General features: G+C 53.8%; 7 protein-coding genes across 7 annotated transcripts; 2 read left to right on the forward strand and 5 right to left on the reverse strand.

The window, feature by feature from the left end:
- Positions 1–825: 825 nt before the first annotated feature.
- On the reverse strand, positions 826–2168 carry PHACADRAFT_212085 (uncharacterized protein; the record flags this gene model as incomplete). The annotated part of the gene is made up of 4 exons (XM_007399154.1): positions 826–1468; positions 1521–1673; positions 1726–1913; positions 1970–2168. 4 exons carry the CDS (start codon positions 2166–2168, stop codon positions 926–928), a joined length of 1083 nt encoding a protein of 360 aa, XP_007399216.1. The 3' UTR covers positions 826–925.
- Positions 2169–4219: 2051 nt separating this feature from the next.
- On the forward strand, positions 4220–5860 carry PHACADRAFT_186918 (uncharacterized protein; the record flags this gene model as incomplete). Its single annotated transcript, XM_007399155.1, has 2 exons — positions 4220–5081; positions 5134–5860. 2 exons carry the CDS (start codon positions 4220–4222, stop codon positions 5718–5720), a joined length of 1449 nt encoding a protein of 482 aa, XP_007399217.1. The 3' UTR covers positions 5721–5860.
- A 64-nt stretch (positions 5861–5924) lies between these two features.
- On the reverse strand, positions 5925–7322 carry PHACADRAFT_198942 (carbohydrate esterase family 8 protein; the record flags this gene model as incomplete). The annotated part of the gene is made up of 8 exons (XM_007399156.1): positions 5925–6140; positions 6193–6226; positions 6278–6287; positions 6339–6425; positions 6481–6601; positions 6657–6710; positions 6773–7024; positions 7083–7322. 8 exons carry the CDS (start codon positions 7320–7322, stop codon positions 5925–5927), a joined length of 1014 nt encoding a protein of 337 aa, XP_007399218.1.
- An 826-nt stretch (positions 7323–8148) lies between these two features.
- PHACADRAFT_100657 (uncharacterized protein) lies at positions 8149–9849 on the forward strand (the record flags this gene model as incomplete). The annotated part of the gene is made up of 8 exons (XM_007399157.1): positions 8149–8211; positions 8261–8387; positions 8445–8786; positions 8845–9041; positions 9096–9145; positions 9195–9538; positions 9590–9738; positions 9790–9849. 8 exons carry the CDS (start codon positions 8149–8151, stop codon positions 9847–9849), a joined length of 1332 nt encoding a protein of 443 aa, XP_007399219.1.
- A 771-nt stretch (positions 9850–10620) lies between these two features.
- PHACADRAFT_261560 (uncharacterized protein) lies at positions 10621–11611 on the reverse strand. The gene has a single exon (XM_007399158.1). The coding sequence runs from the start codon at positions 11530–11532 to the stop codon at positions 10633–10635; it is 900 nt and encodes a 299-aa protein (XP_007399220.1). The 5' UTR covers positions 11533–11611; the 3' UTR covers positions 10621–10632.
- A 2223-nt stretch (positions 11612–13834) lies between these two features.
- On the reverse strand, positions 13835–16714 carry PHACADRAFT_261563 (uncharacterized protein). The gene is made up of 18 exons (XM_007399159.1): positions 16406–16714; positions 16275–16356; positions 16192–16213; positions 16049–16131; positions 15956–15994; positions 15894–15898; positions 15614–15768; positions 15515–15562; positions 15419–15466; positions 15343–15365; positions 14902–15294; positions 14780–14849; positions 14573–14725; positions 14464–14519; positions 14346–14405; positions 14224–14285; positions 14146–14169; positions 13835–14094 (listed from the first exon to the last, which is right to left on the reverse strand). Exons 1-18 carry the CDS (start codon positions 16674–16676, stop codon positions 13985–13987), a joined length of 1704 nt encoding a protein of 567 aa, XP_007399221.1. The 5' UTR covers positions 16677–16714; the 3' UTR covers positions 13835–13984.
- Positions 16715–18254: 1540 nt separating this feature from the next.
- Positions 18255–18794, reverse strand: PHACADRAFT_186923 (uncharacterized protein; the record flags this gene model as incomplete). The annotated part of the gene is made up of 1 exon (XM_007399160.1): positions 18255–18794. Exon 1 carries the CDS (start codon positions 18702–18704, stop codon positions 18255–18257), a length of 450 nt encoding a protein of 149 aa, XP_007399222.1. The 5' UTR covers positions 18705–18794.
- Between the last annotated feature and the right edge of the window lie 2288 nt (positions 18795–21082).

Consider the following 21082-nt stretch of genomic DNA (forward strand, 5'->3'; position numbering starts at 1 on the left):
CTGATATTCTCACAAAGCCTTTACCGGCTGAGGTACACAACCGTTACACCCAGTCTCTTGGCCTCGTTCCGTATCGCCTCACCAAGGGGGAGTGTTGAAGCGCCTAGTGGCTCTGGCTCGGCGTTCCGCCCGGCATGGACTTAAGGTGGACATCTTAGAATAGGCGCTACTAATACGTAGATAGTGATTGGACAATCATGTGTAGTGCTCCCACGCACGGACCTCTTTATGGCAGGCTTCCCCATTCTAGCGGACCTTCAATTTTGCTTCCTTTTTAGTATATAATGACTCCTCTCGCATCCCCACTCTGCGTGCTCTTTCCCTTCGCACTCAGAGTAAGTTCCCTTCGTCGCCCTTGCGCATTATGTAGTATGCTCACCGGACCCCTGTCTAGCTAACACCGTGTGTATTAGATCGTGCCCGCGTGCCACTCGCCAGTTCGCGCTCGCGCAGCCCGGTCGTCGTATCACGACAATACCTGCCAAGACTCATGCGCTGAAATTGAGGTTTCCAGATCAGGCGCAGGCTAATCACCTTGCCGTAAGCCTACAACGCTAATCATGAAGGGCGAGGACGTCGCGGGTACGCAGGTAGAAAGGGAAGCACGATCAACATAAGGCGGGCTCGCACCACCAAGTATGCAGACGCAGCACAGTATACTAGGAACAGGTCCAAGGGCTGCTAATTTGTTGGCGGCAGACATTAATGCGTTGTCCTTTGAGAGCTTGCATTGAATTTTTAGATTCGTATTTTGAACCCATGTTCAGCGGCGCCGCTAAATGAGAGACATGCTACAGCATTAGTCTCGTTTGCTGCATGGTTATCAGAATCTGAGATTTGGAAGCTCGCGAAATTTTACATTGAAAGCATCGGGAAGTGCGCCGCGCGCCGACATTACACTGTCAATTTTGCCAAGACTAAATAACTACGCCTTTCCCAAAGTTGCAGCAATGTGATCTAAGTCAGGAGCCAGAGGACTGTCGCTCTCCCAGCCCTTCAGCAAGAGCGGATCCAGCTCCCCACTGTACTTGTCGTCCCGCATCCACTGCTCAATACTCTGCACCTTGGGGTGGACCTTGCGGACCCAGGCCATGTCCCTCTTCGTTATATCGTCCCGGAACACATACCAGAACCCCGTGAAGCTCTCCTTCCATGTCATCGGATCTTCGCCCTTCGAAGCAGGGAAGTCGGTGTTCTTCCAGTTGCGGAACCACTCCTCAACGGTGAGGTACACTGCGACGGCCGGCAGCCCGGTGGCCTTTTTGAAAGCCTCGACGGTGTCCTCGAGCGTGACTACGTCGCCCGCGATCTCGAGGTCCTTTCCCGAGACTTCGGCGCGGTTGTCGAAGGAGTAGCGGGCGAAGAAGCCGATGTCCTTGAGGGACACCATCGGGACGCGGCCCTGTCCGGTAGGGAACGCGAAAACGAGCGTGCCATCAGCACGGCGGGTGAGAGGACCCCACAATAGCTGCACAATTTCTCGTCAGGGAGCTGTGCAAACTCATACAGAGTGTACACACCGATTTAAGCATCTCCATATAAGGCGCCGTGGTGAGACAGCTCCAAGACAAGTCGCTGTCGCTGACAACGGAAGGCTGCGCTTTCAGCCAGTCTGCAACGCGGCCCTTGCCATCAAATAACCCAACCCTATACTTCGGATCATAGCCTGATTTCTGTACAATAGCGTCAAGGCCGCTGAGTTTCCAAAATGACAACTGAAATTACCTTAGCGACATAGTCAAGGTTGCTCCAGACGTAGTGACGGACGGTTTTCGCCTGTTGCGCGAGCTCGAAGATACGCATCCCGAGGAAGACCTCCTTTTGCTCGCCGACGGTATGCGAGTCCGTGTTCACGAAGGCTCCCCAGGCACCCTCTAAGGCGGCAAGAACAGTGGAAAAGTCGTGCAACGAGCCTGCAGTAAACGATACCGTTAGCCTGTCAGTTTTAACGGATTGTTTGCCTGCGTACCTTTGAAGAGCTCTACGCCTCTGGCTGCAAGCTCTTGAGCGCGACTGTTGCTGGGATCACGAGTCAAGGCGCGGACGGCGTAGGGAGAAGGCGAGCCATCGGCGGATGCGGCAAGGAGCGCATCGACGACAGCAACACCTTGGGCGCCGGTGGCACCGATGACTAGGACGATTTTCTTGTTGGTGGCATTGGAAGACATGGCCATGTGACTGAGAAGTGCCGATAATATCGTTTCGAGTGCAAGTCGCTCCTTTTTATACCTGCCGGGTCTATAGCATCGTTGGCGCCGGCTAAGGCATGTGAATCTTACTGCACTGCCCGAGAATATGTGTCGGCCTGTAAATTTCGTGGCCGACAGCCCTCCATTGTACATTGCACACCGAGTGTCGCTGTAACGGTGTCCCCGGCGTTACCTGAAATGGCATGCCGGAGGCCGATTTGAGGAGTTTCTCCGCCGAAAAAGCCCAGGCATACCCATACTAAGTGCTACACACAAAGAGGGTGAAAAATGTGTCACATCCCGCTATCTCCATGAGCAAACAATACCCTGTACGCGCGTCCAGATAGCCCCACGACGGGGAGTGTGGGGAAAACGTGGTCTGCTGGCTAAGCGGTGCTCCCCGGGGATTGAGAGAACGACCAGAGTGCTGCAGCAGTTTAAATGGATCTGTGAGTCATATTGTCATTTTAGCTCATCACGAAGTACAGGAGTTGATACGTGACCATACCCTCGGTGGCTTGAATGAATTATCAATGCGATGAATCAGCGTTATGTTACCAATGAACTACCAATCGCCATTAAGGCAGGATGATTCTCCAGGATTACAGTAATCTTTGAGGAACGATAATAAACCCATTGCGCAAATGACGCGAGTGGATTGGTCAATTTGAATGATAGATTCCGTTTTCGCTCGCCCTGTAAATACCAGCGCTTTCCTGGCCCTGATTAGTCAGCACACGCGTCTGTTGCCAGGTAGCCAGGCTTCTCTTCTCCGTACCTCACGGTCCGCACCAGGCGAACACCAGGACAACTCTGAGTCGCCTCCTCCAGCATGCGCGATCGTTACACTATCTGTTCCTTTTCTTTTCTTTTTCTTACTTCCCCTTAACAAGTACTGCCTCTTGCGGTGACTGCTACCGCCGTCCGCCGCCTCACCTGGGCCAATACGGCGTGAAGGCTGGCTCTTTGAGGGCCCAAAGACATCGGGGATTCAATGATGCAACGGCCTTATACAAGCCTCAAAGGGCCGTTTCTGGCTATCCTATCACCATTTGAGCTACCGCTCGCTGTAAACACCGCAGCGTGAAATAGATATGTTTTGAAAGTTATCAAGCATAAGATACGTAACCGCTCTCTTACTCACTAGCTACCTATGCTAGAGACATCTTTTATGAAGCCTGCAGTGAACAAGTTTACCATCTTCGTGCGCCCTCTGATCCTACCATGATCTGCAACCCTCGATGCGGCCCCCGGACGATGCTGAAGCGACTATGGACCGGTATGGAGATCTCGGCGCTGATAGCTTTTTGACCTTGTTCTATAGCATCGAATGATCTCCTGTGAGATTGAGACGTCTCACTCACCGACGTTGCAGTCGCTCGTGTTGTGTTCTCTACCCCTTGCTCCGGAAGTTCCGGGTCATACGAGTAAGTCTGCCGTATCAATATCGTGCCTGCTGGCATTCAGTCAAGATCACTTCTCAGCATTATCTCTTATAACGGTCCACAGCTATCGAGCAGCTCTTGGAAAACTCGGAGGTGCTGCAATATGCGTAAATTATTTTCTCTGATTGGTTGATATGCTCTACCAGTTCAGAGCGGGGCAGAGACAACGCTGGCATTCTGAATTGCGGCGGCAACGCGAGCAGTGGCAGGGCATACACAATATAGTTGGCATCTTGTTATATCTACCAAAAAGGTCGGAATCCGTTGTATTCATAGATCGTCTGTAGACTCCTTGAATGCAGGCAGGCTACTAAGATAGCAGTACTTACCGGTGCGCAGATTGTTCGAATAGTAAGTGACTGATCGCACTGCATAGCTCGTCTCTATTCTCTTTTTTTCCACCTCTGTATCGCCACCGGCAATCTGCGAGAGTCTGCGCGGATGCGATAGCGCTACTGCGTTACCAGACATAAACATCTTGTGATCCTGTCGTCACGGTGGTGAGGGGCGTATTTCTCGTCAAGTTGCACTTACAGCTAAACCCAACTGCTTGCTAACCATAAGTATATTACAGAAACAATCTCTATGCTGCTCGCCACTGAAGCGGATATACCCCCAGAGCTAGTCCGCCGTATCGCATTGTTTTGCGTCGACTGGGACAAGGATTTGGAGCCAACGCAGAAACGAGGGCTTGCAGCATGCAGCCTAACCTGTCGATACTGGGCGCAGCTTCTAACGCCTCTTATCTTTAGGCGGCTTGTCCTCAAGAGTGCGGAAGATATATTCCAGCTACTTGCCTTCCTCAGCGCGGCTGATGACCGGACTCCTCCCCTCAGAGAAGCTGTCAAAAAGATAGAGCTGGGCGAAGACCGAGCGACTACTAAAATCCCGTGGAGCCACCACATGGTCAAGTTGCACAAGCAGCTTCCGAACGTCAACTTCCAGCGCGATATGCAGCTGACCGTGACGGGGTCCTCAGGCAGTGGAGACGCAGGCATGGACGATACGTTCCTACTCCCTTTCCATACTCTACCCAGGACCCTGCCTGCATCCTGGACGCCCATCAACTACTTGACTCTGCGTGGCCTACGCATCGCGACGGTCAAGGCACTCACGGACTGCACCAAGAACATTGCCACGCGCTTCCTCGTCCTAGACGACGTCACGTTCAAGAACGAGGAGATGGGCGAGATCCGGCGGCGACGGCTGCGGCGGTGGTCGGAGCTTGCCACCATCAGCATCACCCGCTGCTTCGAGCACGACGGCATCGACCACCAATTCAAGCTGGCTAACTTGCTGTTTGCCGGCCAGGGATGCATGTATGCTAATGACGATGCTCTCGCGCTCGCCGAGAAATGCCTGACTCTCCTCCTGGCTCACACGAACAACGGGGCCTCGCGTCCCTGGTTCGGCGTGAACTACAACTTCGCCGATGAGCTATACAACGGTACTTGGCACGCGTACTCGAGATTGTAAAGTTTGCTGATATTCCCCGTCAGACGCCCCATATCATAAGTACGGCTACCGCGCTCGATGCGAAGAGACTGGCATCGAAGCCCGCGTGGAGCTTTCAGTTCCAGAGAACGCACAGCTCTCAACCTATGTAGCCGTTCACCTCGAATTCTTGCGCACTAAACCCGACTCCTCGACCCCGCCCGTGAAATGGGACGAGCTCGAGCGTGAGCTGCCGAAGCTCGTGGAAACCGACAAGCTCTGGTTTTACATCCAATGTCCTACGCCAGCCGTCGCGCGAACCGTTTTGCGGCCCATGCTGAAAGGCAAGATTCTCGCCGAACTATGCGGCCAGCAAAAGCGCGTCCGAATGCTTGTGTATGACGAGCATGACGCCGACTTCGTTCTCAGGCTTACGAGCGCCAAGATTCTCTCTGCGCCGAGGTCTTTTACCCTCGGCGGCACCACGGTCTCACTCAACATCTCGAAGCGCATTGAGTGGCTGCTTCGCGGTACCGAGCGCAGGGCGTATCTGCTTAGCTTAGTTCTCAGCGCCCGCGCAGCAGCAAATCATACTAGCTCAAACTCTGATAGTGCTACGGCTTCGAGTTCCGCCGGCTCAAGTAAGACATAACTGGTGAGGCGAATCTTCCAATTTACCCCCTACATGCGTCATTGATATACATGATGGCCAAAGAACGACTTGCAGCAAATCTCATCCTCGCGGATCGGAGAGACCAATGAAAATACTACTTGGCTTACTGGATAGTCAGTTTTGGACAGACAATTAAATGGAGCGTTCACGGCCACTCACCTAAGAAATGGCCGCACCTGTAACTTACGACAGGTAAGTCGTGTCCACCCAAGTCGCCCAGTCTGACCCGACTGTTGTCGCGATGGTGTACTGTGCAGCCTGCGAGCTATCGAGCAGTGTCGCGAACGAGGGGCGGTCCGCGTCAGCCACGCCCGGACCCGTACTATTAAACTCGGCGAAAAAGACGTCCTCGGTGTTAGGGTCAGTCGGCTGCCAGACGGACCAGATAGCCTCGTCCAGCTGCATACCGTTGAAGTGAGTGCGTGTAAACCGGCTGCAACGGGGGACGTACAGGTGCGGTGATGACTGTGTTCTTGAAGACGACCCTGAGGCTAAGTTGAGGATATCAGCAGAAGGAGACTGTAAATTATGCTTACTTGGCAAAATCTATTAGAGATATAAGATAAACGTCACGACGGCGCGGGAGAAGCGACATACCGCCCCAAGGCCGACCGAGGAAAGTTTTTCCTGTTATGTTGGAGAATGCATCGGAAGCAGCAACGACGGTATTGGACTCAAAGAGATCTGCACGAAAGTGTTACTTCGTCAAGGCATGCTATGTGCAATTACATGGACGTACAGAGGTTGGTGTCGTTGCTCTCGCGACCCGACGCGGTGACGCAGCCGGCGCCTTTGGTAGCGATTGTGTTACCATAGAAGTATGCAGTACCCTCGCGACCGAAGATGAAGTCGACAGCGCCCTGGATTTTGCAAAATGTAAAGATGTCACAGCGACAAGCGGTTGGTGAGGCGCACCTCGATGTATGACTTCAGGTATACCTGGTTCCCTTCGTTTGCATACAGTGTGTCCTTGAAGAGTGTGATATCAGCGCAGATCCGCCACACTCCTAAAAGGTGCTCGTAGATCTCACCTGGTACGAGAAGAACCGGCATGCGTAGGCGCCGAATTGACTGCCATATTGACTGAGTGCAATAGCCTGTCCGTTGGTTTCCGCAACACCGAAGTCATTGCGGATGTCGAGATTATAGAGCCTAGAGTTATTGGTTTTGATCCGTAGGGTGCCAGTAGTGTCATCGCTGGACGAAGTTGCAAGCGAAGCATTGTGTGCAAGCACGACCGTGTTGGAGTTGAAGTCCATAGTGTTTTCCGTCCAGCCGAAGATCTGCGAAACATAGATTAGCATTATAATAGGCGCTTTACCGCATCAAGTGGCGATATACCGTCACAGGGCCCTCCCGATCTACGAGGACCTGCTCCTTGTACGTTCCGGGAAAGATGAAAATTGTCTGTGTGGAATCGTCATTTGGTAGAGAAGCTACTGCAGAGGACAGCGTTGAGAACTGGCCGGCTGTCGCGTTCTGGCTGACCACAACGGAACCAACAGGGGGAGAGGTCCTCGCGGCCGCGTACGCAGCCGGCAGGACACTACCAAAGATGAAGGCAGCGAGAGAGAGTAGCATCGAGTGCGTCATCGACAAGAGGAAATAGACAGCGTAACTCCACCACGATGCAGTATGCTTATATAGTTTTGCGCTGAATGAAATACAAAGCCAGCGCACCCAGCATAAATCACAACTTACCAATGAAACCAGCGTGACCTGTAGTATATGGGATTCCGGAGGAACTTGGCGGGCCGCCGGATATCACGTCGTCGGGGAAGAAGCATCGCCAGAGAATCAACAGCCCGATCAGGAAACACCGGCGGATGGTCATCTGTTAAGCTTCCAAAGTCAAGATGGGTCTCATGAGGCGAGTCGCTTCTTTAGTAGGTCACGTACCCATGAATATTGCACTTCTGAGATGGTGCCGCCAAGCGGGTACAAGCAGGTCTGAAGCTCCGCTGAAGGTAGGAATGCCACGCAAGACATTTTGGCGAAAGGAATCCTTCGTTAGTGCAAAGTATCGTACTCCTAACATCAATAGAGTCTCGGGTCAGTGTCAGTACTCGTACTCACTGGCAAGCAGCATAGCTCCAAGTCGAAGACAATCAAGACTCAAGAGACCTCCCAGCCTTCCGTCAGCTATAACAAAGAGAATTTCTAGGTCATAAAACAACTTCTTAGATGATATATTCCTCTCAAGCTCTTGTCTGGCTTGTAGGGACTAAGTCAAGACGTGGTAGGCGAGCCGAGTTGCAGTAGCGCCTGGTTCCGACAACGTCCGCTTAATCTAATCTAATCTCGCAGTACTCGTTTTGAATCTTATCTTATCTCTTCTGCTTACAGTGAAGCACTGAAGCACCCCCGAACTCTGAGTCTGTCCTCACTTTCTTTCCCAGTTACCACCATGTCGCAGAGAAAGGACCGCCTTATTCTACCCGGCTCCATAATTGACACAGATCTTTACAAGGTGCATTCCTTGGTGTGAAGATCACAGTGTTCCAGACTGAGGTCTGTAGTTCACGATGCAACAAGCCGTCTTACGATATTTCCCTGAAGTACAAGCGACTTATCGATTCACACACCGCGATAAGGACATATACTTCTCGAGAGAATGTTACGAGCTCTTTGTAGAGTCTGTTAAACGTATGTGACTCGGAGCACACGACCACTTCATCCTTGCCGAACAGGTTTCCTATCCAGACTTCGACGAGTTGGGCCTGACAGATCCAGAGCACGTCTGGCTTGCGAAGGCTTGTCCCTACTTCTCTGCAGAATACCTCAATTACCTCGCCAAGTTTCGTTTCAAGCCGGAGCAAGTCAAGGTCACCTTCCATCCGAAAGATCCCTCCGCGCCAGTGTCACGCTACCAGCCGCCGCCACACGAGGACGGCACCCGGGGCAGAGACGAGCTTGGGAAGATTGAGATTGAGGCGACTGGACCTTGGCATGAGACGATCCTGTGGGAAGTACCGCTCATGGCGTGTTTGAGCGAGCTGTTCTTCACCACGGTGGACACGGACTGGAGCTATGATGGGCAGGAAGGTGCGTCTCAAGTCGTATCGACTCCTTTAGACGTGCTAACCGCGAAGTGAGCACCTAGAGAACGCATATGGCAAGGCCTGCACGTATCTTGAACACGGCTGTACCTTCAGCGAGTTTGGCACGCGTCGGCGAAGATCGTACTACATCCAGGACCTCGTGGTCCAGACCCTTATCCGTGCATACAACGATTACCAGAAGGATGAAACCGCGCAGAAGGTTGGCGGCAACGGGGGTGAGCTCATGGGCACCAGTAATGTGAGCGGCCCCAGTTTGGTCTTGTCACTTCAACGTACCTGACATTGCCCACAGGTTCACCTCGCATACAAGCACTCCATCATGCCAATTGGCACCATCGCTCAGTACACCCACTTTTTAAGTCTCTATGCATCGCTTCTAACATCTGCACAGCGAATGGTTCATGGCCGTCGGAGCCCTACGCGGGTACGAGCACGCGAACGCACTCGGGCTCAAGCTCTGGGAAGACGTCTACCACGACGCGCTTCTCCTCGCACTCACGGACACGTTCAGCACTGAAGCGTTCTTCCGCGACTTCACGAAGGAGCGTGCCGAGCGGTGGGCGGGCCTCCGCCAGGACTCAGGCAACCCGTTCGTGTACGCGCCGCGCGCGAAGGAGAAATACGAGGCGCTTGGCGTCGAATACAAGGATAAGAAGACGATCATCTACTCGGATAGCGTCGACGTTGAGAAGGCGCTCAAGCTGCAGACACAGACGAGGGAGATTGGGTTCCTCGGTGAGTGCCCAGCACCTAATACGTGGGCTGCCGGCACTGACTGTGCGCTAGCGAGCTTCGGCATCGGCACGTCGCTCACCAACGACTTCCGCTCGGTCTCGAGTGGCGGGAAGGAGAAGAGCAAGGCGCTGAACATGGTCATCAAGCTGGGTAGCGTCGGTGGGCAGCCGTGCGTCAAAATTAGCGACGAGCTCAGCAAGGTGCCTTTTCTCTGTGATGCGGTAGTTTGTGAGCTGACTCTGCCGTGGCAGAACACCGGTGACCCTGCAGCCGTCAGGCTCGTGAAGGAGACTTTCAATATCAACGCGTAGGGTGGATTGCTGGACTAACGTAAGAGGTGCGTGCCCTTCACCACTGGCGGAAGCGGTCCCACTGACGCCGCTGGTGCTTGTGGAAACCTCAAATGATGTACTTCTACTTAAGATCATACCTAGACTACATTGACGACATACGAAGCGGATGCGCGTCGCGCAACGGCTCAGCTTTCCACAGTAGAGTAGCGTATCGTCTCAATTATGAAAGCACAATGGAGATGGCGGATTTGCTGCGTATTCATTTCAATTGTGCACAGCTCACTTCTGCGAAATATCTGCTAAGGCCATCCCCCAGAATTTGCACTGTATCTTCCGCTTATATCCTAATCTAAGTGGCTTTGCTCCACCAGAGATACTCTTATGGCCCAACGCGGCGGAAACGGACGCTACCGTCAGCGAGCAGGCGGGCGAACCGAGGGGTCTGATTTGGTGGGTCTTTGACGAATCTCAACCCGCCTCCGGAAAACTGGGCGATATCGATGACGGGTAAGTCGAGCCTGTAGCGCCCAACGAGGTCGACGAGGGCGTCCATGAGCGCCCTGCGTTGCTCCGGGTGCGGGTCGGCCGTGTGGCCGCGGGGAATGTACTCAGCCGACCTCGGTCCGTCGACGAAGACGGTGACTCTGGAGACGTAAGGCGGGACCGTCTTATCGTCAGGCTGTGTGACGCGCACGCAGATAGGTCGGGTGCCTGTTATCCATGCCTCGTAGCAATACTCCGTGCCTGATGGAGCCGAGATGCACGTCGTTAGCGATGAGCATGTAGATCATACGGCAGAGGCTACGCACCTCCCTGCACCTTGGCCCGCCATATGTTGATAGCAGGTATCTCGGGCTCGTCTTGCCACGGGAATGCGAGCATGAACTGTTCCGCCAGCCAGAACCCTCGGGCGCCCTCCACGATACTGTGAGCACCAGCGAGTATGATGGCCAGCCTCAGTGCGTCGGCAAAGTGGGATTTGTCGAAGCAGTGTCTCATGAAGACGTTGGACCCGCCATGTCTCCGTCGTGGCTGGGTGCGGTCGGCCTCACGGAGCCCTTGCAAAAAGGTAATCCGCTCGATGTCAAGGCTCGCCTTTTCCCACGTGTGTAAACTCGTGATGAAACGTATGAGGTCCCGGACAGAGCGCAGTGTGAGGTCGGAGAGCACGAGTTTTTTGAGTCGCAGGGAGGACACAGGCACTGTTCTGGGTAGAACAGTCGCAGGGAGGAGGGTATCGCTCCGCATGGACTGCTTCAAGTTGCTACCGCCCTCCTGCACGCCTTTCATAGTTAAGTTAAGACCACGGTCCCATGTGATTGAGCTGTTGTGCGCTAGGGACGGGATCCTACGACAAAGGTCGACGAGGTGGACCCAAGAGGTCTCGGAGAACCTCGCAGGCTCACAGAGAGAGATTTCAATGGACCGGATGTATTCTTGAATAGAAGGCTCGAGCGTGGTGGGCGTGGTCAAAAATGAAGCTAGCTGTGCTGCGTCCTGGTAGCTTCGCAGCACGAGGGTCTCGAATAATTTCGGCCTAATGATGATAGCCCAATAGCGACATGTCAAGCTGCATGCAGCGAGTCCTTTCTTCCCGAATGTTTCTGTCTCACCGTCATGCGAAAGTATTGCCGCGCGACAAAGCACAACGATGCGATGAAGGAGCTCCGAGGGTAACTCTGCGCCTGTAGCATAAGACATGGATGTTTTGTAAGCAGAGAAAGATGGCGAGTGCGCTCTCTAGATGTATAGCAGGATGCCAGAGGACTGACAGCAAAAGCGAACGAAGAAACGCTAGTTTGAGCCCCAGCGGATCAGCTCCGCAAGCATCCGCCTCGGTGCCGCAGTTGTTGAACGACAATTGACAGCTTACTTTGTAACTTATGTGCCATACTTACTGTAAATTACCAACTAGACGTCTACTTAAGAAACGCGACTTTACACCCATTACTTACAATATTGGCTCCCTTGACGCCCGACACGTGGCCACCAAAACAAATATCTCAGTCGTCTGTCTTATCCCTTACTCACCACTGACATACAAAATATTCACTCAGACAGCAGCGGTCTAAATCGAAAGAGCTTAAATAACACTTGATGCCACATATATCTCAATTGCGAACAGCCTCGTTAGCAATAGCCCCAGCAGGGCTCAATCGGCCAACATCGCGGAGTAAGTCTGAAGCACGTTTGAATCGAGCACTCGTCTGTATTCAGCTCCATTTATCTCGCTTACAACGCTATTTTGATCGATAGTACATAGCTTAACGCAAGGTTGGCTCTGTCGACCAGCGGCTCGGCACGCCCTCCACCAGACACAGGCTCTTCAGGTGCGCGAGAGTTGACTTTCCATACGCCAGACTGGTGAGTAATAACGGCAGGGTCGATACTAAAGCTTATAAACCGAGGAGTCTCCTCGCTCAATCCTCAAAAGCTCACACCCGACTGTTACCTTGACCTCTCCAAAAAGTCGCAGTATCCACCGGCCCTCGCAGCCGAATCCGAAGCATCCATCACCGAATCGTCGAGGTCATCGCCGGAAAGCGTCCCAAATCCATACGGACTAGCTTACAGAATCTTCAGCAATACGTGGAAACGCATCCCTTTTCCGCCACGTACTTCTGGCTTTCTATACTACCATGCGCCACCACCAGAGGGACATCCGCTCGGAGGCGAGGTTCGCTTCCGAATTACGCGCGACCCAGATCCAGCTAGCTTTGCCTCCGGGAGCGACCTTCTTCTGCCGCATGGTATCCCGTGGAACGTCCGCCTCGTCCCGTACATCGGCCCCGCCCTTCGTCTAAGCAACGTGCTCATTCAGGACGGGTTCATCACGTCTGAGCACGTCGCACGAAGCTTACGCTTGACGAAGGGGATGCCTGTAAACGTTCAGTACGACGCACGAGAGCTGCTATGGGCTTTTGGGCAGCCGTTCTCTTTCCTCCTCAGCAACGGCAAGTCCTTGAATGCGCCGCTCGTCGCGAGCACGCTCGGCACAGTAGACGGGCAAGATGTGATCCACCACATGAAACACACGCTGAGCAGTGGGCAGTGGGCATACTTTAAGCAAGGCTCACGCAGTATCTGCTTCTTCAACGAGCCAGGTGTGCGGGTCCGTCCTCGTCGCCGATGATACTTCTGATCTCGTGTTGCTCTAGGCGTCGTCGTCGCTTCTTTTGAGGTGTCTATCCTTAATCAGCACCGCGGAGATAGATGGAACAAGCCCATTATTGTGCGGATACACAACGTTATCCTACCGGATGGCGCACCGCATCCGAACGCGGACGCCGCGGGCGGGCTGCTCTGCTACAGAACCCGCACGCAGCGGGGCCAGCAGCGCCTGATCGAGTTTGATACAAAGACGACGGACAAGAAGACGATGGCGGTGCTCAGCTTTCTGAAAGAGCTGCCCGACGGGGCCGACTCGTAGGCGGCCTTGCATATGATACTTATGGCTTACCAATGTGGAACGTAAACTGTAGCTGTATCATCGACGGTGATAGACCATGTACACCTTTTATGCTGGCCGGTTGTACCGAAGCCCGTCCTTGTTCGCGGCCACACAAGACAAGTCCCGGCAAAGCAAGAGACTATGGAAGCTCACAGAGGCGAGTGGATTGAAGGAGACAGGTAATAAGCCAATGGACTTTTCGTGTGCACCCAGGGGTCACTTGACAACAGACGGCTGCAGTATGCTTCCAGCCCTAATAATTACCGCGCGGCAGTGAAGTCGGAGAGCGAACCGGCTCCTCGGCACATGCTGCATAAGTTCGACTCCGTTCCGACTCCGCACCATCACCGACTGGTCTGGACACTCGCCTGCGTTCGAAACAGTATCCTGTCCCCGTCCCAAGAGTCCTAGCCTTCGAGACTCAAAAGCCCGAGGAAAATCTTACCATGCGCCTAGTGAAGTGTCTTAAGTACATGCTTGCCCGCCCTAGTATCGCTTGGCATATGCCCTCCCGCCTTGTCATCGAACACAAGTAAAGATAACTAGCGCAAGAAGTTTCTTTGTTATCATACTACATTATTAGACAACAGCGTGTATCACCATATTATGGTACCAGCTACCTTTCCAGAGCGACGCAAAAACTGTCCACAAATCCTGTCACTGCAGCCATAAATATTAGAGTCCATTCCACAGTGCCATTGCTCAGACGCGGCACTGGTCGAGGATAGTTTGAGGGATGTCGAACTTCGCAGACACGGACGGTAGGCTGTTGATCTGCATCAGCAGGCCGACGGCCATGTGCCAGGCGATATCTAACAAAGGCAGTCAGCAGACGCAGCAAGGGTTTCCGCACAGGGACGTACGGCAATGAAGGGTCCAGATTCCGGCTAGAGAGGTACAAGTCAGCCATCACGCGCCTTGCTGCTACTAGCTGAACTTACGGTTGTCCGTGACGAAGCGTAACAGGAGCCAGCCAGCAGGGGGAACGATGTAAGAGTCGCGGCTGTGTTAGAGGGCCTTGTAAGCATAGGACGAGGAACGTTCAGGCACGCAGATTACTCACTATATCGGGTTTACAGTGTTGAGGCCAGTGCCGTTGAATGTGCCCGTATCGAAGCCCATGCTAGAATCGCAGAGATTAGCAAGACATGCCGGTACATAAAAAGACATGGGGGCCGTACACGAACGGCGTGTGACCATGAAGGTGGAACGGGTGCGGGCCGGGGTCCTGGTTTACCTGTGCAGATATATCAGCCACGATGTATCTGAGTGCACTGTAGTGTAGCTTACCAGCAAAAGGTCGACGGTCTCAATGGAGTCTTCAGTGATCATAAACTGGTTACCCAATTCCACGCTAGAACCCTCCGGAGCGAAGGACTGGCCCTTCTGAGCGGCGTCCACGATGTGCAATAGAGTCGACGAGTTTGAGAGTGGTTGCCAGCTCTGTACTACGCGTCAGTATTCGCGAGCTAGGAAGTGAGCAGCTTGTCCGCGTACCGTGCCGTTCATAAACGTAATTGTTCCACCATCAGTTGACTCTGCGACGCTGAAGTAGACAGCGTAGGATCTAGTAACCGGTGGTCAGCACGCCTGGACGCTCTGTAGGCAGGACGACGTACTTGGTACTGTCCAGCGGCTTCTGGACGATGGCCGGCGCAAGCGTCGCGGTATTGAGGTCAGAGAGACCCGAGCCCGGCACGCCAGGGTCTGTCGAGGCCGTCGGCAAGGACTTGCTGTTTCCGTACCTGATGATTCCACGAACGTCCGTGTTGACATCCGGGAGGCTGCCTACGGTTGTGAGCTCAGAGCGCATCCAATAGTTGCCTTGGGGCTCTGCAGTCTGGTTCGTGGTGATGAGCACCGAGTAGCGCTGCCCGACGGCGAGCGAGACGCCAGAGACAACCTGGGGCTCGATGAGCGTGCTGTCAGCCTCGATGATGGTCAGTGAGTGATAGTCCACGGAGAAGCGAAAGGCGGCGGCAGAGCCTTCGTGAATGAGGCGCAGGCGGTAACTGCGGAACGTGTTAACGAAGAATCTCCATGAGCGTGCAAAGTCTTACGTCTTGTTGGGCTTCAAGTCAAACTGTAGTATACAGTCAAATCGCTGTAGATATGGTGCGCGATGCAAGAACTCACATCAAAGTAGTTGGCACTGCCATTGTATTGACCAATACCGTTGATGGCCTAGCAGATCATTAGGGCATCCGCAGTTACAGCTGGTAAGTGACTTACACCACTGTCCGGGATCTCGAGGAAAAGTGGTGACAAGGAGCCATTACCCTAAGCGAAGTCAATGATATTGGTATGGAGATCACATGGCGTGGTGCGCACTGCGTAGAGCTCCGCGGCAATGACCCCGCTGAACGTGTGGTACACGTCGGTCAGCTCGACGACGAGGTCTTCGTCCCAGGTGGGGAATTTGGGAGGGTAGGACCGTGGGTGAACGATAAGCGCGCCTTCAATGCCGTCGGTATACTCCGTATCATCTAGAAATTAAGGTCCGTCAGGGTTCTCAGGCACAAGTGACAAGGCACTCACAGTCTATCCGCCAATGTCAAGAGTACTGTGTCATTAGTACGAAGATGGAAAGAAGTTTGGCGCAGAGACGCACGGGCGCTGGCGCGGCATGTGTTAGTTCAACACTCCATCAATTCACGGACATGTTGCACTCACTGCCACCAGGTTGTGCCTGAGAAATCATCAAGCGAGAAACTAAAGATGCCGCAGGCGTCAGAGAAGACGATGAAACAGCGACGAGGCACATACTCGTAAGTAAGCGACTGGCCAGTCGGGATGCCACACTCCGTGATCGCTGCCGTACCATCGTAGTAGTTTGTGCCATTCTGAGGCTGAAACGATAGGCGTGATAGGTTATTAGAGTCATCAGTAATGTAGCTCAAGTGACGTACTATGCCGTGCCAATGAATTGATCTTCAGGGCAAAACCCATATATCAGTTGATATCACTCAGAGTAGACGAAAACGTCGCTAACGTCTTATTCGACATCTGGTTTGTGACCTTTATGATAAGCCTGTCGCCTTGGTTGGCCTCGATAGTCGGACCAGGGAACACTCCTGAGAACACATCAATCATCGCCTCAGCGGATTTGCGGCGTGCACTGACCATTTACGACGAGCATGGGCTTCGTGACGCCATCGGGAGCGCCTTCCATCTCGGAGACGACGAAGTCGTAGGTCCTCGTCGTCGGAGCTTGGCCAATGATGCTACCAACGACGAAGTTGTCGGCTCCTGGCACCGAGACGGTGTTGGCACGACGGGAAAGCTCAGAGGAGGCAGGGGACTGGTCTGGTAGAGTGCGAGCCTCTGCGCCGGTGAAGAGGGCAAGGGCCATGGAGGCAATGATGAGTGGAGTGCAGAGTGCAATGTAGCGCATGATGGGTGCACGACGAGGGCGATTTGGGAGTGCGTTTTCCTGCATCTTGCGGCAAACTAGAAGAGCTGGCGGTCCGGAGGGGTATTGCCCTGACCTTTGCAGTATTTATACGTCTTGGTAGGGATAGAACGCCTACGCGCTCAGTATCTATCCTTTGGTACTGCCAGTGCGACTTACCCCTGCCGATGGTGGAAACATGTTTGCTACCGCGATCAAAGGCATATTTGGTTAGGTGTCGTACTCGCAGAATGACATCTGCCCTCTCGAGACGACGTCCACACGATCGATTGATTTTCCCCTGTGAAGAAGGTAATTTTGTCAACGAGGTGTCACAATAAAGCACTGCTAACGTAACAGACGCGAATTACCAGAGGCTGAAGCTAGTACCTGTCGGGATCGCATTGGTTATACCGCTCCCGTTGACCTGTCCGGAGCCCTCCGTGTTGGGTACATGATGCCAGGGTCGAGTGGCAAAATTTTATGGGACATCGCACCGCCGTACGGGCGGTGTCTTGAAAACGCGCAAGTCGGTTGGGGCTGTCAGCGAACTGCCATATTGATGGCGCAGGGGATGGCGCCGTGGCCCCCAAAATGCTGTGAAGTAAATGTAACGGCGGGTTGCTGAGCCCGCTTGCGAGCATGGAGTGAGCATTGCATACGATGCGAGCCGCCATCGTGTCTAAGGCAATCGAGGGCAATCAGATGGTGATGATGCGGGCTGCTATAGGCATTGTACATGCGAGATGGCGAAAGCATTTGTTCCGCTTACCGATTCGAGCCGCCAGCATCTGCGTGTCCTGTATAGTACTGCCGATCGGTTCCGGTGTTGGATTGCAGTCAAGTTGTCGCTCAGCCAGCTTCTAAGTCAGTGAGAACAGCATAGGATGCTCGGTATCAAAGCTGGCATTTCTGGCATGCACAGTCATTCCGTGTCAAGTTATAGCAGCTCGCACGACGTAGGCCTAGTCTGAGCATTAGGGAGTCAAAGGAGGTTGCCTCTCCAGGCGCGGCGACTCATCTCCGTGTATTCTGGGTAAGACTAGTACGCGGCTCGCTGCCAGTACTCTGCTGGTAGCGTTCCTGCTTCCTCGGAGTAATACGCGTCATGGCAGGGCGTCTCCCAAACCATATATGGCAAGCGATCATTCCTCAACGGGGGCCGTCTTGAAGAGATACAAAGCCACCCAGACCCACGGACTCAGCGTGAAAGCAGAGGAGCGTCCGTGCCTGCCTCGGCCTCCTAAGCGTTTCAGATGCGACAAAGTGGTAAGGCCAAGAGTTGAGGCCATATGATACGGATTAATGTAGCGCTGGTTGCTATCCGAGCTGTCCTGTTGCTCTACGGATGCAACACATAGATGCAGAGGTCTACGAGTCCCCGCGCACGCTAGCACCGGCGCGGGCGGCAGCACCGTTGTTATGGAGAGCGCGCGCCCGCGTCGGAGCTCTCCATCCGGTATATGACCACGTCAGATGGCGTGACGGCAGAGTTTGACGCACCAGGGTTCGGTACCGGTGTAGGCTGTTCATTGGCCCGGCCTGCGGCAGAGGTACCTCGCAATTATACAAATAACCGCATTATACAAACAACCGCTTGACAGGAGTAGACCCGTAAAGCATGATCTCGGTGCACAAGCCACCATGAGCCGCGACAGCATGCAGTCTTCGCATAGTCGCGACCAGCTTAATCGCAGCGGTGCTGCTGTATATGACTGCAGGGACTATTTGACTGATAGGACTATGTACACAAGAGATCAGCGTAGTCGCCTCCTGCCTTTCAGCTGAAGACCAATTCACGTCGCCTGGGTAGTATGAGATCGCTCCTATCTGTCTTAGGCATCGGGAGCCGACAGCTAACACCTTGAAGGCGCCAGTGGTGACCAGTATGGTGCATTGAGCCGCGGGGAACACGGAATGGCACGCCACCTCAGTCGGAGAATCCATTGACAGGGCCGCCGAAGTAATGGTAGCTCCGACGAGCCCAGATGCAGACAGGTTTGCTCTGGACAAGGCGAACTTCAGGCTCATGTCTCAGGGCGTTCGGCCTCTCGCAGTACAAAATGCCGAAGCTCCATATGGGCAGAAAACATAAGGTCGTGTCACCTATGCAGAGCGATGTCAGCGACATTGCGTGTGCGGGGTCGGGGACCGAGAGCTATTATTACTGCAGCGGCAGCTGTCGACGTCGCGCGGAGCAGCCCGTGCGCTCCCCGACGCCTGCTACGTACGTACTAGCAGAGTTGCTCCGAATCTGAACCAAGATTGTCCAACTACCCGCGGTGCGATACGAGATCGGCGCTCGGTGATGTTCGCCGTTGTGGCGCTGAGAGTGTAATGAGAAGCTAGTCATACCTCCGGAGCACAATCCTCCTTTCTCCGAGGGCAGTTTGGGCACCAAAGACGCGGAAGACGCGGTGGCCCGTGGATGATGGACAGGATGTGCACGCACCTCGTACGTAAGATGTGTACCTCGGAAGCCACGAAAGCTTGAGTTACACCCCTAGGTCTTAATCGGTCCAAACTAGCCTTCCAATTGCCAGGGTCATTTACAGATAGTATTAGCTCCTGCATTATCGAAAACATCTGAAACAGACGTACGCGTTCAAGGACGAGAGGCGCTTAGAACACCGTGCAGTGCAAGGTCGCTCGGAGCGTATGATCGGCTCGAGGCAATACACAACGTGACGACGAGCGGATTGTAGCGGCGACGCGGCACTGCAATGCAATGGAGCTTCCGCCACCGACGTTCCATAGCGAGTCGTGCGGCAGTGGAAGTCTAGTTACGAATCGTCCCCAATAGTCATCGTCCCCAATGGCCCGTCATACAAGACATGTCCATCTATGCTCAGCTCTTCATACGAGCGCGTCTGTTAGAGCACGAGCATAAGATAGATTTCGAGGGATGCTCACCATACGCAGAAACTATGACCATTATCTGCTGGCAAGCATTGGGTGCCCGTGCGGCGCCAAAGAACGAAAGCAAGGTTGGGATGACAATGCTCATCAATATGGTGGCGCGGCTGTGCGATAGAGGAAAGTGAGTAACCTGAAGGAAAGCGGATCCATAGTGAGCGCTTGAATCATAAACAGTCCCACGGGTGTCGCTCATCGTGCATGCATACAATTTCATAAGTCTTGGGAGCACGCTGAAGTGTCAGACGCTATTCATGGGGGTTCGGAACGCGGGAGCTGAGACCTAGGACTCACGATGCCATGGCGGGTCCCACTCTACCATTATCGCATCCTAGTGGGGAGCAGCTCGAGGGCAGTCCTGACTATTGTCTCCTTGTTCGAGATATCCAATATTCAAATGAGGCGTCGACTCGTTGACAGGATGCGTCGGATATTGTCAGATTGCGCGTGAGCTACGTCAGATACTTCTCAGCATTCGACCCCGATGTCTAGTGCGTGAGTGCATCAGAGGTGCCCAAAAGTCTTGACGTTGCTTGTGCGTCTTAAGTTCGGAACGGACATGCCTTGGGAGGCCTTGGGTGCCTTGTTACTGTTAGCCAACACCTCCAAGACAGGTCCCAACAGCGCCCAAGGCAGGCTAATGCATACCAGATCTATGGAACCTCCAACGCCCGAATGTTTCACTGGTGGCCCGCGGTCCGCGGCTCAACGCGTCTTGGGGCCTGGGCTAGCGGACCCTGAGGCCGTAAGACTCGACTAGAGTTTGCGTTACTGACTGACCGAATTATACATAACATCAGAGCATCTCGACTGAAACTTACTTCGTGATATGTGCCGTCGTTTCTAGGAGAACGGAGAACGAATGAATTCGAGTCGCCTACGCTAAGCATCCTCTTTCGCACCTATGGCGACCCAGGCGGCCGAAAACAACCCGCTCGCATCGACGCTATCTGGCCAAGACCGCCCCACGCGTTCGACTCGCGCGGCGCAGAAATGACATAGCGACAAGTTCGTTAGTCTCGTCCCCAGCCATTCTAGCGCGCCCGGACTTCGCCGGTCGGAGACTGCGTCGGACATCAATGGTGATGTGCAGTCTCTCGCTAGAATGTCTGGTCCACTTGGATCATCCGGGGGGGCCTCATTCGCACGTGATCTACACGCTCCCTGAGGAAGTGACCGCCTGCGCACCGCCAAGTTGCTGGTGATGAGTAAGGCGTTCGTGTATGCAGTCAGACATATATGTAAAAGTGCCTCTGATATATTCTTGAGTACATTTGTGTTTTTATAAGCCCCCTGCAACGGAGAGTACCACTGCAGCCCAAATAGCCGCCAACGGCAGGCTACGGGCGCGGTATGTGTGCGCGTCAGTCACGTGCGGACGAGACCCCCCCGGATGATCCAAGTGGACCAGACGCTCTAACGAGCCAGTGCACTTTGCTTTCAAAGTCCGATGCACTGGCCGACAGTGTTTACACGTCGGAGTTAAGAGCGGA

This window comes from Phanerochaete carnosa (genome assembly GCF_000300595.1).
Source record: "Phanerochaete carnosa HHB-10118-sp unplaced genomic scaffold PHACAscaffold_8, whole genome shotgun sequence".
Taxonomy (NCBI): Eukaryota; Fungi; Basidiomycota; class Agaricomycetes; order Polyporales; family Phanerochaetaceae; genus Phanerochaete; species Phanerochaete carnosa.